This window comes from Hirundo rustica, chromosome 15 (genome assembly GCF_015227805.2).
Source record: "Hirundo rustica isolate bHirRus1 chromosome 15, bHirRus1.pri.v3, whole genome shotgun sequence".
In the NCBI taxonomy this organism is placed as follows: domain Eukaryota; kingdom Metazoa; phylum Chordata; class Aves; order Passeriformes; family Hirundinidae; genus Hirundo; species Hirundo rustica.
In genome coordinates, this window is record NC_053464.1 from 2,101,392 (window position 1) to 2,118,455 (window position 17,064).

Genomic DNA, 17,064 nt, shown 5'->3' on the forward strand with positions numbered 1-17,064 from the left:
TAGGAGTGCAAATGTTTTCAGGTCGGAGAAATGGTAAAAAAAAGGTCTGGGATTCCTGTGCCTGGGCTCTGACAAGAGTTAGAGAGAGCCTTGGTGGCGCTGCCACTTCACTTGGAGATTAGGAATAAACTGAACTGTGCATCAGCCCCGTGTTGAAGAGGCTCTTGCTGTGAGAAATGGGGGCTGTATTGAGCTAATTGATCTCCAGATAGAAGGCAGCAGAGTCCATTATCAGTTCCTGGAACCCTCAAGTTCAGCAAGAACAGCTGCCCTTTAATATGGTAAACACTCTCCTTGAGAAGCCTGAGTAATCCTGACCCCCTTGGAACACCTGAGCTTTGTGCCACAGGCAGAGGATAATTCAGAGCTGGAGTCTGGCAGGGAGGAGGCAGTGACTGCTCGGTGGTGCTGAACAAGACACTGCTGTGCCTCCTGACTTCCAATCAGTGTTAATTTGGACCATGATTTCTTCAGGCACTGCAAACTGACCCCAGAATTGCACATTAATTCAAATAGATTACATATCCAAACAGTATCACTTGTAAGCTCGCTACAATAAAGATGCAATCCGTGAAGGGAATGTTCAATGAGCTGTTATTGAGTCATTAGAATTCATCCCTTCCACAAAAGGAAAAAGAAAAATGGAGAGTTGTCGTTAGGGGAAATTTGCATTGTATGTAATGCTGAATACAGAACACATCTGATCCACAGGATAAAGTCCATCCTCTGTCACGTTATTTCAGGTAGTAGTGAATTTGTCTGTGTTGTTGCTGACTTGAAGCTTCTTGTATGAAAAGATCTTGCCAGGAAAATTCTGGGCAGAAAATGTTAGTCTGGATCTCTTTTGTACCTTCTTTCCTTAGTTCCATTTAGATTTCTCGCAGTGCTGGCAGGTGATTTAACAGCCTGTGCCCTGCACTGGTCTCATGCAGCCTCTGCCAGTGCCTTCCCAATCCTTGTGTCTCCTGCGTGTGCACAACCCTCCTGAGCTGTGCCTTGCCATGGTCACACAAACCCTGAGTGTACAACCCTCCTGAGCTGTGCCCTGCCACGGTCACACAAACCCTGAGTGTGTGCACAACCCTCCTGAGCTGTGCCTTGCCATGGTCACACAAACCCTGAGTGTACAACCCTCCTGAGCTGTGCCCTGCCACGGTCACACAAACCCTGAGTGTGTGCACAACCCTCCTGAGCTGTGCCCTGCCAGGGACAGTCACACAAACCCTGAGTGTACAACCCTCCTGAGCTGTGCCTTGCCATGGTCACACAAACCCTGAGTGTACAACCCTCCTGAGCTGTGCCTTGCCATGGTCACACAAACCCTGAGTGTGTGCACAACCCTCCTGAGCTGTGCCCTGCCATGGTCACACAAACCCTGAGTGTGTGCACAACCCTCCTGAGCTGTGCCCTGCCATGGTCACACAAACCCTGAGTGTGTGCACAACCCTCCTGAGCTGTGCCCTGCCATGGTCACACAAACCTGTGTGCACAACCCTCCTGAGCTGTGCCCTGCCATGGTCACACAAACCTGTGTGCACAACCCTCCTGAGCTGTGCCCTGCCATGGACAGTCACACAAACCCTCTGTGTGCACAACCCTCCTGAGCTGTGCCCTGCCATGGTCACACAAACCCTGAGTGTGTGCACAACCCTCCTGGGCTGTGCCCTGCCATGGTCACACAAACCCTGAGTGTGTGCACAACCCTCCTGAGCTGTGCCCTGCCATGGTCACACAAACCCTGAGTGTGTGCACAACCCTCCTGAGCTGTGCCCTGCCAGGGACAGTCACACAAACCCTCTGTGTGCACAACCCTCCTGAGCTGTGCCCTGCCATGGTCACACAAACCCTGAGTGTGTGCACAACCCTCCTGAGCTGTGCCCTGCCATGGACAGTCACACAAACCCTCTGTGTGCACAACCCTCCTGAGCTGTGCCCTGCCATGGACAGTCACACAAACCCTGAGTGTGTGCACAACCCTCCTGAGCTGTGCCCTGCCATGGACAGTCACACAAACCCTGAGTGTGTGCACAGCCCTCCTGAGCTGTGCCCTGCCATGGTCACACAAACCCTCTGTGTGCACAACCCTCCTGAGCTGTGCCCTGCCATGGTCACACAAACCCTCTGTGTGCACAACCCTCCTGAGCTGTGCCCTGCCATGGTCACACAAACCCTCTGTGTGCACAACCCTCCTGAGCTGTGCCCTGCCATGGACAGTCACACAAACCCTCAGCAGAGAGCTCAGAGTTGTTTCCTTGGATGTTCTGCTCCCTTGGCTCTGACCTGTGGTTCCTGGATGGGCCAGGAGTATTTCTGACATCACAGAATGGTTTGTGTTGGGAGGGACCTTAAAGCTCATCCAGGGCTGGGGGCAAGGACACCTCCACCAGCCCAGGGTGCTCCAACCCCCTCCAGCCTGGCCTTGAAACCAGCACAGCACTGCAGAGAAGTATTTGAGGTGGAAAGTTTTGAGTTGGGCTTTGTTTGTTGTCTTTTGGGGGTTTTTGAATCGAAAACCAGTCCACTAAATAAATCACTTTTACACCTGCTTTCTTGGTCGCTGACTGACGGATTCATTCTATTCCAAGCAAGGTCAGCTGTGGCATCAGACTTCATCCAATGCAGTCCTCAAAGCCTCCAAGGACAGAGACTGTGCAGCCTCTTTGGGCTGTTTGATCATTCCAATAGAAAACATTTCACTGTGCACAGTAAAACGTGCAGTAAAGGCTTTATTGCATCAAAAGTCACTCCAGAATCGTGCCAGGGGACCCACTGGATAACCCAGGGGTCTAAAGAACTCATTTACTGTGAGGGTATGTGGGGAGAGCTGGGAGAGAGGCAAAGGGAGTTCACACAGAGCAGGGCGCCCAGGTCAGCAAACACATCCCACAGGGTGAGAACAAACAATTACCAAGCTGCCGTTCCTCACCCTGCATGTTCTCCTTCTGTTGAGTTCCCAGAGGGAAGGTGTTGATGTCCAGATTGTGAAGTGTGCTGTTCCCTTCCAGCTCCAGTTCGTCTGTGGGTATTGCAGTGCTGGATGAAGTCAGGACTTGCCAAGTAATTATGGGAGCTTTAGGGAGAAATGTGTGAGAAATGTCAAACTAATGTAATTTTAAAACAGTTGCTGTGGGTTGGTTTTCAATGCACTTCACTGTCTGGCTCTGTGCAGCCTGAGCTGGTGTCACTGAGAGCTGCATTGGTGTAAATCAGCCAAAAATCCCATTTTTTCCTGCCGCTGCCTTCTGCTACTCCTGTGACCCCATGTGGAGGCTCTGCTGGAGACCTTTCCCACACACTCCTGATGGAAGTTCTCCTTCCTAAAGACTTTCCCCCAAAGCAAAGTCATCATAGCTGGCAATAGAACAAAGGGAAATGGCCTCAGGCTGTGCCAGGGGAGGTTCAGGCTGGGTATCAGGGAAAATCTCTTCACAGAATGGCTTTGGGACATGCAGTGGTGGGGTCACCATCCTTGGAAGCATTCAGAAAACAAGGGGATGTGGCACTTGGGGACATGGTTGACAAAAAAATCCCTTGTTCTCAGAAGTCTTTTCCAACGTCAGTGATTCTGTGATTCTATGAAAACCCGTGCCAGGGTTTTTACTCTGATAGCTTTCCTTGATGAAACATTGCCCTCACATTAGAAAGCATTTTCCCCTAATTTTCTTGATGGCATGAAAGATTGCTCCATTAATTAACGTGTTTGTCCTTGAAAAAATAAATCTTTCAAGGAACTTCTGAGGTGTTTTTGTGACTCTTCTTGATGAAAGTGCTCTTCAGTAGTGATCTAACAAGTTTAATTGATTATTTTGATAAATGTGAGCGCTGGAGCTGGTGTGCCAGAATTTATTAGGAGACACCATATTCCTGTAATCCCTGTGGGATCACAGCTGTGCACACCCTGATTCCTCCTGGTTTGTTTGCTACGATGGGTGTACTTGTGTTCAGGCACATGAGATGGGATCTCACTTGTTTTGCCTTCACAAGGAACATTCCAGAGCCTGTTCACAGTGCCCTGTTTCTTGTCAGGATCATCATCATCCTCATCATCATCATTCCGTGCCAGACCTCGTTCAAAACCCTGCTCATAGCTGAGCAAGCCTGATGGGGAAGGTTCTTCTGCCCCACTGTTTCAGGTGGATCTTGTCTCTGTCCCACCATCCCTCAACAGAATAAAAAGGAACAAACCCTGCAGCACTGCAGTCAGGTGTAGTCAAGCACAGCTGCAGCCGTGTTCCCATTCAGAGCATGACTTTTGGGGGGGGGCATTCAACAGTAGTGCAGCAGCCAGGAAACATCATCTCTGCTCTTAAAGAGCAGCTCCAGGTGGGCTGATACCTCCTGCTTCCATGAGCTTTAGTCCCTTTCCTGCTGGCCTTGGCAGATTTCCTGTCATTGAGAGTTGTCACATTCTCGTCAGGCTCCTCATGATTTCTCCTCATCCTTTATCTCCCTCCTGCTGGATGAGTGCCACTCTCTTATCAGAACCAGCTGCCTCAGAGTAGCAGGAGCTGATCTCAGGTGCTTTGTTCTGTGACAAAGCAGGGAGCAGCTGCCCAGCTGAAGTCAAGGTGAGCTGAGCCCTTCAATCCAGCAGCAAATTGGATTCCTTCCTCCAAGGGAAGCTCCAGAGCAGTAGGAGCACTGTGAATCACTCCAGGAAACAAAAAAACAGAAGGAAACATTGGTTTCCCTTGCTAAGTTGAAAACATTAGAGAGAGATTTCTGGGATTGAGAGAGTGTCTGAGAGCAAAAGGAATAGCTTAGGCAGAAATTGAAATGCTTGATCCAAATGCAAAAAGTCGGTGAGCTCCAGTTGTCCTGTGCTTTTGTACTTCTTCCCTTCCTATTTCACCCACTCCTTTCCCTTTCCTTCCTATTTAGTGGTAATTGTGTCTGCCAGCTGCCTGCAGGGCATAAATTCTTTGCATTAAAAATCCTGCTGGTGTTCTTCAAAAAAAAACCTATGAGGTTAGCTACAATTAAAAAAAAAAAAAAAAAGAAAGAAAAAGCTGAGCTGTTTTAAATGGTCAAATACTGCATCATTTTTTATTCTTCCTGCTTTTGAGCTGTCAGACTTTCTGCTTTGCAGTCTGCAAGGGCAGAATTCCAGAATTCTGATTTTAAACCAGAACTCGGGAACATCAGGTACATCGTAAAGGACTGGGACGAGGGACTGGCAGTCCAGTCAGTCATGTGGCTTAACCAGATCCTGGAACTTGAGGCAAACACTGAGTCAGTGGCAGAGCAAGTTGTCTGTGGGTCTCCTGCTGGGGGATGTTCTCCGTGGCCTCTGTTTCAAAACAAAATCTCCCCAACCACCCCTCCCACCCCAGAGCCTGCACACTGGAACTCAAAACTGTTTTACTTGTGCAGAGGGCAATAGATCAGATCATATTAAAACGTTCTGACACAATTTACTGCAAAGACTTTCATAGGGATTAGGTGGAAAATCACCTGCTTTGAAGAAGGTTGGGATGCAGAGTATCTGTATTGTCTCATCCCAGCTCCAGTCTACAGAAAACATTGATCTTGTGTGCCGGGCAGGTAACATTTCTGTAACAACAGAAAATGGGCATGAAAGAAGCCCCGCTGATTGTAAGCAGAGCTGGAATTGATTTGATTTGGAAGCTTTTGTGTGTCACCACAAGGGCTCTGTATTTCCTGTTGTCCTGTGGCCTCAGTCACCAGTGGGGACATCGCTGGTGGCTGTGGACACCTGAGCCCTCTGCTGAGGGCAGGGTCAGGTCATCAGCAATGAAAAGTCATTCTGACCTGCTGGGAGGAAACTTCTGCACTCTGAACACGCAGCCAGTGGAGCAGGTTACCCAGGCTGGTTGATCAGTGTCCCCTTGGAGATCTCTAGGATCCAGTGAGCTGCAGCCCTGAGTGCTGGCATCTGATCCCATTGCTGGTCCTGCTCGGAGCAGGAGGTTGGGCTGGGACTTTGGAAGGTCCCTTGGAGCCAGGGATATTCAGTGGGTCTTAGTGTCAGCCCTGCCTTGCTGCCCATTTCCCTCAGCTGTCAGCAAAAATTCCTCCTTTGGGCAGATTTACACCCAGGAGAGGCTGCACAATAGATGAGGCAGAGAAGGAGAATTTCCATCTGTCTGCCCCTAAAACAGGACTTTCAGCCACAGTGATCCCTGGTACCCTGAAAGCCCTGGGAGTCTCTGAAGGGGCAGGTTGGTTTGGATTTTGTGTTAATTGGTACTTAAATTGATTCCCCAGCGGGAGCTGCCGCTTCATTTGAGTAAAATTCACTTGTAGAGGACGATCCAGAGAGTTTGCTTGCTGCAGCTCCTGCTCTTTGGTTACTGGAGAGACTGAACAGGGGCTTAAACAGTGGTTCCTTCCCATCCAGCACCCCAAGGCACTCGGGCTGTTCCCTGTGGGAGCTGCACCAGCACAAGGACACATCTGTGTTTTCATGGAGCTGTCACCCTGTCACTGCCAGGGAAATGTGGCACTCGAGCAGCCCCTGGGCCCTGGTACAGCAGCATGTGTTGCAGGAGCAGCTGCAGCGTTCCAGTCCATCACCCCCAGCCCCTGGGCCCTGTCACAGCTCAGCAGCCTGGGATCACACACAGGGGCCCTCAAACAGAAGGACAGCTCTGATGAGCTCAGGCTGGGCTTTGCTGAGCTGCCACAGATCACATCTGCTAAGGTGCTGTCACCATGGAAGGTGGGAGCTGCTCGGGCCCAAAGATGCAGCTTTGGTGATAGCAGATGTTCAAAGCCTTTAGAAAATAAAGTGATAAATTCTGTTTGTTTTCTAGATTTTTGAATTGCCATCCCTTCTGCCCCCTCTTTGAAGATGTCACTTGTTAAGGACAGTAACCAGCAGTTCAGTGATGCTCTCCTGGTTCTGACTGGTTTGGAGCTGCCCTTTTAAAACATCTTCTGTTGCTGCAGCTTAGATGAGCTTCTGCAGGATGTGGCAGTGATGGAGCCAGGGGCTGCTTTGGAAGGGATGCACAGGCTCAGCAGGTCCCTTGGGCTGACAGTGGCATTTGACCAGCCGTGCATCAAGTTATTCAGAACCTAAACCAGCAGAAAAACAACATTTTTCCTGCCAGTTAAGTGTCTGGGCTGGCTTGCAATGAGATCAGCTGAGCTGCTGGCAGCACAGGTGAAAGGCTGGAGGAAAGGGGGAGAAGTGGCTCATCTGGATGGGTAAATATTCTTTTACCCTTCATTTCTCTTGCAGTTTAAGTTCATAAACCCCATTTTCTTAACCCTGCTGTTTTCCCCACGGGTGCAGCTCCCCATCCTCCAGTCAGGACTTTGGGTAGGCACGTGCTGAGCTGCAGTGGAGAATTTGCCTGGCTTAATTTTGTTTTGATGGATTGGTTTGCAGCAGGTTCCTTTTGTGTCGCTGCACAAGTGCTTTTCTCCGAGCTGGAGAGGGGAAGGAGCAGGGAAGCAGGACAGGGGAGCTGCTTATTTGTCTCAATTGGAATTGCCAGCTTCAGCTGTCGTGGTGTGTGCCTGGAATTGCAGTGCCAGGCAGTGATTATGTCTGTGCTGATTATTTCACTGCTCTCTGAACATTCTGAACGTGCTTCCCGGGCTTATGAATTTGTCCCCGTGACATCTGGGAAACGTCCTTTTCTTTTTATCCTGCTTTTTCCTTTCTTTGCCATGTGCACTGTGTGGGCTGCAGCAGGCAGGGGGGTTGGGATCCCGGTGAGGGATGGATCCATTTGTCCCAGGGACAGAACAGGGCTGAGCCTGCCTTGGGAATGGGGGCAGGGGCTGATTTAAATCACTGACTGTATGTCACCGAGACACACAAAGCAGTCACACGCAGACAAGAGATTTCGCAAGGCAGAGGTCCTTCCGAACCAGCTCCCAGCTAAGAGAGCGGAGAGAAGAGACCCCTTTGTTTATTTCTTACTTTTTATACATTTGTGGGTCTAGCAGAAGATTGGCTTTTTGGGGTTTCCACCCCTCAGCCTCAGTGGCCAGACCAGTTGTCAGTTACAATTGTTTTCAGGTTAGAAATATGCAAACAAAGGACAGAGAATGAAAAACAAAGGATTTGTTTATGTTACATCTGTGGGAAAAGGTAGAAAACTGCTCTAATATTCTACAGTAACTAAAAGATCTGACTCCATTTCTGAAATTCAAAAAGGCCTTAAAAAAACTCAGAAAAACCAGGGTAACAACTGTATTTAAACCTTAGGGCTGGCTGGGAGGAAGACGTAAAGAACAAAAAAAGACAGCAATTGTGAGGCTCAGTGAAGAAATACTGGGACTCACTGATGCAGAGGGAGGCCTTGGATGGCCTTGGAATGACCAAAGGAAACCCTATAAACTAGAGACCTCTGAAAATGCCACAGGACCACACATATTTCAATTTTCATCATTTTTGAAAAGGCTTTGCTGGCACTGAGGGGGTGGAGAGTGTTAATCATGAAGAAGGAATTCATAAAGAAGAGCAGTTTCCTCCACAGAGTATTTCAAATGTTCTGAGTCTCCATGAAATGAGTTAAAAATCATGGCTGGTATCTTTCCCTCACTTGTTTTTGCAGGAATTATCTTCTCCCTGCAGAACTCGCCCATCACTTTGGAGATTTCAGTAGTCCTGTGGTGCAAGTTGCTGCTGGAGGGTCTCATTCCATGGGATTTGGCATCCTGACCTTTCTGCTTTATGCCCCTGGACACTGTCACAGTTTTGAGGGGTTCTTCCTTTGGTCCCAAGGATCCATTAGCAATATTCCTGTCTCTGTTAGCACTGAGAGTTTGTAGAGCAGTTTGTGTGATTGTCCAAAGCAGATTTTTGGATCAGGATTTATTTCCTTGAGAGAGGCACTGAGCTGTTTTCTCACCAGGTACAGGTGACACATCACTTCCACTTGGAAACATCTCCCCTGCAAGCTTTTCCAGCATGAATTTCAATGCCCAGGACAGATATTTATGCCAAGTTGTGTTGGACCATTCCAGTCTGTCCCCAGGTCTCATTTCCAGCAACTTCCTCGTGTGCTGGGTGGGCCTTGGAGGTTCCTTTCTCATCTTCCATACTTCTGGAAACACATTTCCACGTGAAAGTGTAAAGAGCTTGTGCTCCATTCCACATTTCTTGCTCTTACTTTCTTCCCTCTGTCCCATGGATATTCCTGAATCCACATTTCCTTCCCACAAGAGCACTGTAAGTGTGCAGGTCCAATCACATCAGAGCAACTGGTGGTTTTAATTATAATCATACTTTGCATAGAAAAAACAAAGGCTCAGAAAAATCGTACTTCAGTCCACAGTTAATTAACTTTCCTCTGCCTGATTGGAATTGAAGAGACTAAAATTAGCAAAATTTGTGGCAAAATCTTCTATCAGTTGTTGCCACCTGTTCATGTTCTGCCTGATTCTGTGCATTCGTATCTTACCTACTCTCTCATGTTTAGGGGGCTCTTCACCACTAGCATTACCCAAATTTAAGCTAAATGTTGTTAAAAACGGGCTAGAAAGGTCCCATTCTGTGACTTTCTAAGAGTGATGTAATAACTACATGGCTGTACATTTCCAGCTCACTGATGGGATGGATTGTTCCAGTTTTGTTTGCTTGCTTGCAAAGGTGTGGGCTCTTTCTGGTTTGGATGTGTGTTAGGAAGTGCAGTCATTTCACAGACCGGTTCTGGTGTTTAATGCACTCTTGGCTGAAAACAACTACCAAGGCCTGCTTTTCAAAGCAACAGCACTCATGTTCTGTGGGATGAAGACAAATGAACTAATTTTCCATGGGATAAATGATATTTTCCCCGTGGGGATGTAAAGTTGAATTTCAATGCACCGTTTGACCTGGGCTTTATATCCTGACCCTCACAAAGCAAGCAGGAGCTCCATGTTTCAAATCACACCTATTTTCCCATGAAACATCCTCAATGCTGACGTTTTCTAGTCCCATTCTCCCTGCGGCAGCTTTCCCAAGGCAGCTCTTTTCTCCTCTTGCAGGAAGCAGCCAACATGTTACGTCTCATTCAGAACAGGCTGAAGGAGGAGGAGCAGCACCTGCTGAAGAGTGGAAGTAAGTGGGATTTCCTTCACCTCTTGGAGCAGCAGAGGAGTTGCTAGGTGCTGGCTGCTCTATGTGGAAGTGTCCACTTGGAGGGGATGTGGGGTGATGGCAGGGTCAGCAGGCAGGGGCAGAACAGGTGGAGTCAGGACAGCTTTAAAGGACAGCAGTGAAATGTTCTGGGGAGTGTTCCTCTGGGAATGTTCCTCTGGGAAGGTTCCTCTGGGAATGTTCCTCTGGAAATGTTCCTCTGGGAAGTGTTCCTCTGGGAAGTGTTCCTCTGGGAAACGTTCCTCTGGGAAGTGTTCCTCTGGGAATGTTCCTCTGGGAATGTTCCTCTGGGAATGTTCCTCTGGGAAGTGTTCCTCTGGGAAGTGTTCCTCAGGGAATGTTCCTCTGGAAATGTTCCTCTGGGAAGTGTTCCTCTGGGAAGTGTTCCTCTGGGAAATGTTCCTCTGGGAATGTTCCTCTGGGAGTGTTCCTCTGGAAATGTTCCTCTGGGAAATGTTCCTCAGGGAAGTGTTCCTCTGGGAAGTGTTCCTCAGGGAAGTGTTCCTCTGGGAAGTGTTCCTCAGGGAATGTTCCTCTGGAAATGTTCCTCTGTGAAATGTTCCTCTGGGAAGTGTTCCTCTGGGAATGTTCCTCTGGGAAGTGTTCCTCTGGGAAGTGTTCCTCTGGGAATGTTCCTCTGGGAAGTGTTCCTCTGGGAATGTTCCTCTGGAAATGTTCCTCTGGGAAATGTTCCTCTGGGAATGTTCCTCTGGGAATGTTCCTCTGGGAAATGTTCCTCTGGGAATGTTCCTCTGGAAATGTTCCTCTGGGAATGTTCTTTTGGAAATGTTCCTCTGGGAATGTTCCTCTGGAAATGTTCCTCTGGGAATGTTCCTCTGGGAAGTGTTCCTCTGGGAATGTTCCTCTGGGAAGTGTTCCTCTGGGAAATGTTCCTCAGGGAATGTTCCTCTGGGAATGTTCCTTTGGGAAATGTTCCTCTGGGAATGTTTTAGTGTACCTGCAAAATGGGAATGGAATTAAAATTTTGAGGTTTTAAAATTTTTTTTTCCTAAACTACTTCTTAATTAATTAGGATCAGAAGGGAATTGACAACCTCTTGAGACTCTGTAGAAAGTTCACAAACCACATCCTGCTCTTTTTGAGCCAGACACCAGAACTTCATCGTGAGCTACCCCTGTGAATTTAATATTTAGTATTGCAGAATTTAATATGTGCATTTTTATTTGATACTGGGAGAAACTAGCAGGAAAGTTAATTCTCAGGGTCAGAGGGAAAGTTCAGGAAAGCTGAAACTGAGTAAAGACATAAAAGTTGCACTTCACAGTTTGTTTTGTGTCTGAGATTTTCAGAGCAAACTCATGAAAGAGGAAATTCCCTGATTTTTGCCCATCTTTGATCTGATATGAATGAGGTAAAGGGTGAAGAAGTTTTAGCTGAAATATAGGATTTTGTAAGTAAATGACAAGAATGTGGAATTATTTCAAGGATTTATTTGCATGAAAAAGCCCAAGTCCTGCTCTCTACAGTTTTGGGGGTAAAAAGTTCAAGAGGAGGTGAACATCAGTCACCAGTAATTGGCAGTGTGAGGTATAACATGAAAATTCATGCCCTGCTTTGTCCTTGTCTGTGGATTTTCAGCTGGAAAGCCGTTCTGTCATTTTGCATCTCTGAAATAAAAGGAACCGTGCCTTTTTAGTGACTGATTCAACTGCCACCTAAGAATGTGATTATTACTTTTAATGACCTCAAATATTACCATAATATATCTTCATCTAAGTACCTAATTGTCATAATTAGCATTTATTCTAGTGAGAGGAGCGCCAGGATCCTGCTTTCCAGAGCTGGCTCATTTACTGACTCTCCCATCACCTTGGCAAATCGAGTCATCTCTGTCAGCTCCACCCTGCCCTTGTCTGTGGAAGTCTGCAGGGATGGAACTGAGACAGGAAATTTGCCTCTCCGGGGCTGTTTTCCAATCAGGAGCACAGAGGTTCATTAATGGAATGTTGTAAAACTCCCCAAGACCACAGTCTGCTCACACTTAACAACCTGGGCTCTCCCTTTAGAGCAGATCCCCCTCCTCCTCTCGTTATTAATTAAATGCTGCCCTTTAAACAGTTCGACCCCAAGAGATTAGCTTTGGTGAGGGAATGCAGAAGTTGGTGTCCTACGTGGCACAGTTTGGTCACAGAGCAGCTGTGTTAATCCCAGGATCCTCATCACAGGAAAAACACACGTTTGGTACAAGAGGAAACAAAGAAAGAGCAGCAGAGTGGGCTCAGCTTTGCCTGCCCACCCTCCCCCAGGGTAAATCGTGCAGCTCACACCAGAAACAGGGAGCACCTGAGGGATGGAGTTTCTGCTGGAGAGGATTCCCCAGGGGCCTGCAGCTGCATCTGGCAGTGGTTTTATCAACACTGCGTGAGCATGGTGAGGAAATGGAGTGAGGTGCTGCAGCCCTGAGCGCTTCAGCCTTTCACTGTTTGGATTTGGGGTGCTGCATCCTCCTGAGAGAGGATGTGCCCTGTAATGAGCCAGTGACAGGGAAGAGTAAAGAGGGACTTCACCATCAGAAACTTCTTTCTGAAGCAGGTTTTTGGAGGGAAAAATATTTCATAGACTCCCAGACTGCTTCGGGTGGCAAGGGAACTTAAAGCTCATCCCATTCCACCCCATCCCATGGCAGCGACACCTTCCACTATCCCAGGCTGCTCCAAGCCCTGTCCAGCCTGGCCTTGGACACTGCCAGGGATCCAGGGGCAGCCACAGCTTCTCTGGGCACCCTGTGCCAGGGCCTCACCACCTTCACAGGGAAGAATTTCTTCTCAATTTCATGTCTAAACTGATCTTCCTTCAGTTTAAAACCAGCACTCCTTGTCCTGTCACCACAGACCCTGCAAAATACTTCATTATTCCACTTACATTTTTGAGTAATGCCCCCACACAAAGCAAGGTGGTTTTATCCAAAGTTTCATTCCATTATCAGTTTGTTTGGAAACTTAGGACGTTGTTGTCTGGGCCTTCAACCCAACAGACACCAGGATGGTGGAAGTGGGTCCTGCTCTGACTTGGTCTTGCTCAGGCAGCAGGTTCTGGAGAGGAAGGGATGAGCTCCTTCTGCGCTCAGTGGAAGGTGGGCAGGCTGGCCTGGTTCTCCCCGTGCCCCAGGAGTCCCTGGCTGACTCTGGAATGCTGCAGTGGGGAGGGAGCTGCCTCGGAACAGGTTCATTGCTTCCCTCCTCGGAGCGGCAGTGCCCCAAAGGAGCAGGGCAGCTTCTCTCACTCTGTTAACACTGTGCCCCTGGGAGCTGCAAAACGCTTAATGAGCCTTTTCCAACAGCAGGCTGGCAGGTGGTGATAAATTTGTTGCCATTAACTGATAAAAGTCAGCATCCTGTCTGCCCTGTGAGCACTGTTACCTTCATTGCCCCACGTAATTGATCAGCTCTGCATTGTCTGGATCCCCTGACCTTATCTCCTGCTAATTTGGTAAGGAGGGTTCCAAATTAACACTCCATTTCTCTCTGCAATGAAGCTGCAGGAGTTTTGGATGGCTCTCAGTTGAGTTTCAGGCTGAGAAGCCTAAATCCTGTTTCTCATGAAGGAGGGCTGCGGGATGGAGGTTGAACTGTGCAGGTCTGTGTTAAGAAAGTCCATGGATATGGTACTCACATAAAACTGGCAAAATTCTTTAGTGTTATTGATCAACAGTCTGGTTCTTTTTTCTTTTGCTTCCATACATTGGAGATCAGCTTTTCTCTCTGACAGAGCGACTCCATAAAACCACTGCACTAAAAAAAAAACCCAAACAAAAAGCCAACACTAAATTGTCTGAAATACTGTTCCTAAACAACATAAAGATTTTGAACTCTAGCTACAGATCAGGCTCTGAGTATTATCTCCCTGATGAAATACACACAATTAAGTATTTGCAGCAGTATAAAAATGTCTTTTGTGCCGAGCAGGGAGGAAATTGCTGTTATTTTTCTAATCTTTGCTTGGCAGAAGATGCTCTTGGGGAGGCTGATGCCGGCAGTGGTGTCTCACATCTGCTGCCCCGGTGCCACATCCAGCACTGGTGCCATAACAAATCCAATTGCCTGAAACTCAGGGGCTTGGTTTCCTTGTTAATGGCAAAGTGACACTTCAAACAGTGTGTTGGACACTTGGATGGAGGCTGGGGGTTGCACTCCTGTCAGGTGTGGGTACTGGATGCTCTGATGCTGCACTGTGTGAGAGGAGAGCCCAGGGAAGGTCACGGACCACAGCAGAAATTCAGTTTGTTTCCTTGGGTTTATCCAAAATTGCAAAAACTTTGTTGAGTAAAAAGAAACAACTTGGAATGGTTCTAGACTGAAATATTTTCTCAGACTCTTCAACTTACTGCATTTACAGATCTTTCTTTTTCACTTTTTTTACACTTTTTCCAATGCATTTTCTCACATTGTTTAAGAACTTTTTATCAATTTAAAAGAAGACAATGCAGAATCACAGGCTCCCAGAGTGGTTTGGATTGGAAGGGACCCCAAATCCCACTGAGTGCCACCCCTGCCATGGCAGGGACACTTTCCACTGTCCCAGCCTGCTCCAAGCCCCAATGTCCAACCCAGCCTTGGGCACTGCCAGGGATCCAGGGGCAGCCACAGCTGCTCTGGGCACCCTGTGCCAGCTCCTGCCCACCCTCCCAGGGAACAATTCCTGCCCAATCTCCCATCCAGCCCTGCCCTCTGGCACTGGAAGCCATTCCCTGTTGTCCTGGCACTCCAGGTCCTTGTCCAAAGTCTCTGTCCGCCTTTCTTGTAGGAATATTTATGAAGTATACTTTTTAAAAAGTAAAACGTTTTGGTTTGGAAGTATAAAAACATAAATGCTTTGATTTTTTTCCTGTATTTCTTTTGGCCAGTGCTGTGCCCAGGATTAATTTAAATATGCAGAAGTATTTGCTGTAAAATGGAATTTTTCGTTGACTCGGCCACTTTCTCTTGTGCTGCTCCAGTCACTCCTCCCTGCATCCTCTTACTTTGTCTCTAGAATGAGTAAACATTCGTTTTCCCCAGCATTTGGAAATCTGCACTACTTGAATCTTGTTCAGCAGTAACCAGAGGATTTAACTGATGCTCTTGGGTGCACCCTTTCCACTCCAGAGCTGAGGCTTTAAAATCTGCCAGCAGACAAAGAAAAAGCCCCAATGCGGCAGCTGAGGGATTTGAGGGGTAACTCCTGGATGATTCCTGGATGATATTGCTGGTGCTCAGGCCATCCATCTTCTTCTAGGAGACACTTGGAACCGGTCCACAGGAGCTTTGTGTTGTGCTTGTTGGGTAATTGCAAATTCATGGGCTAATTTAATAGTGCTTGGATGGATTTTTGGCTTGTAAGACTGTTGGAAATAGTTCTCGTCACCAAATATGACCTCTTTGTCAAATGGGCCCAAAAATAACCTAACTGCTCACTCCTGTAAGATTCCAAATCCCAGCTGAAGTGGAGCTTGTCATACTGGGTTAATTTTAATTATTTCAAGTGGCTGAGATCTATTGGTTCCCCAGGCAGTGGTTAATCATCCTTACTGATAAATTGGGAGTTTGGATGCTGTAGATAGACCAGGCTGGACGGACCTGGAGCAGCCTGGGTTAGGGAGAGGTGTCCCTGCCCATGGCAGGGTGGAATGGCATGAGTTTAAATTCCCTTGCTGCCCAGATTATTCCACGATTCTGTGATCTTAAAATGACCAGGCAAGGTAAATAAGTGCACTTAGAGCTACCTCTGCAATCTGCCTGTTGCTCTGTGTCGCTGTTACTGCCCAGGTTTTGGCTACGCAGCTCTGAACATCCAAGTTTTCCGCTGGAATTCCTGGGAGTTACACACACCTGGACCTTGCTCGGTAGCTCTCAGTACCAGGCTGAATTTTGCTGAGAGATCAGATGACAGATCTCAGTTTTGTGCTAAGGACAAAGGGCGTTCCCTGCAGATATTTTTATATCCCAGCCTTTCTTTCCCTTCAGATTGCGCAGCTGTGGGTTTAGGAGCGTGCAGGCTGATACAGAGCCTGGTGGTGTGGGTTTGGTGTGACAGTAGGATGGGTTTGGCAGAGCTGGGGCTTTCAGTAGGCACTGGGCTTCCCTGTCCTTCAGCACATCTAAAATCCCAATCCCACCCCCTTTGCTTTTTGCTGTTCCCTTATTTCATGCTAGCAATTAACTGGATTTCATTTGGGATCAAGTGGCTGGCAGTTGCCCATTTGATTGTTCTCGTGATGTTTTCTCACCAAAACCAGCATCCTGCTGAGTGCAGTAATTGCTGTGGAGCCAGTGCCTGTGTTTCCAAGGCAGTGGTTTTCTGATGGAATTGGGCACGCTGCACAGCACTTACAGCTAATTCCAGAGCATATCAATAAACAAGGGCCACTGTGCTCATTATCTTCACCACAGTAACTTCTTAATTTACAGCTGGATACCTTTACTTGAATATTGACACAAACTACCAAATCTGCAATGAAATCACTGCTAAGTTATTAAATCATGCAGCTTTTCCTTCAAGCATTGCAAATTACCAGAAATTAAATCATTTCAATATAATATTATCTGTCCAGGTATCAGCTCTGGCTCTTTTTCTGGGAGCAGTGGGAGCAGGAACAAAAATCCCACCTTTGGAGATCAGGATGTATTTTTTTTTTTTTTTTGTGGCTGAACAGCTTTAAAGGAAACTAATTTAGTTGACTGAAACCCATCTTTATGAACTAGAAATGTTGAAATGAAAGGCAAGCAGGGTTTAAAATCCCAGTATATCCTCCCTCAGGTAGGCTGATGTTTGGAGTGTTTTCTGCGCAGCAGAGGCAATCACAGCAGTGGGGAGATGGCCCCAGCACAATTTACAGACTTGCTCTGCTGATTACCTTTTCACAATAAAAATACAAGAGCTGCTTCAAACCTCCGTCTGAAGCTTCTGGAAGCTGCCAGCTTGAGCTCAATTAGGGCACACGGATTGCTGAATAATAATAAATAAGTTTGTTGTGAGAATTCCAATAATCCTCATGTAAACCCATA

The 17,064-nt window shown here is 47.5% G+C and overlaps 1 protein-coding gene across 2 annotated transcripts in view; it reads left to right on the plus strand.

Annotated features, from left to right (window-relative positions):
- Positions 1-17,064, plus strand: part of CLUAP1 (clusterin associated protein 1) — a 58,251-nt gene that overhangs the window by 28,616 nt on the left and 12,571 nt on the right. For both annotated transcript variants that reach the window (XM_040079506.1, XM_040079507.2), the window contains exon 9: positions 9,949-10,021. In XM_040079506.1, the coding sequence (XP_039935440.1) occupies positions 9,949-10,021 (73 nt within the window). The remainder of the gene's footprint in view (positions 1-9,948; positions 10,022-17,064) is intronic.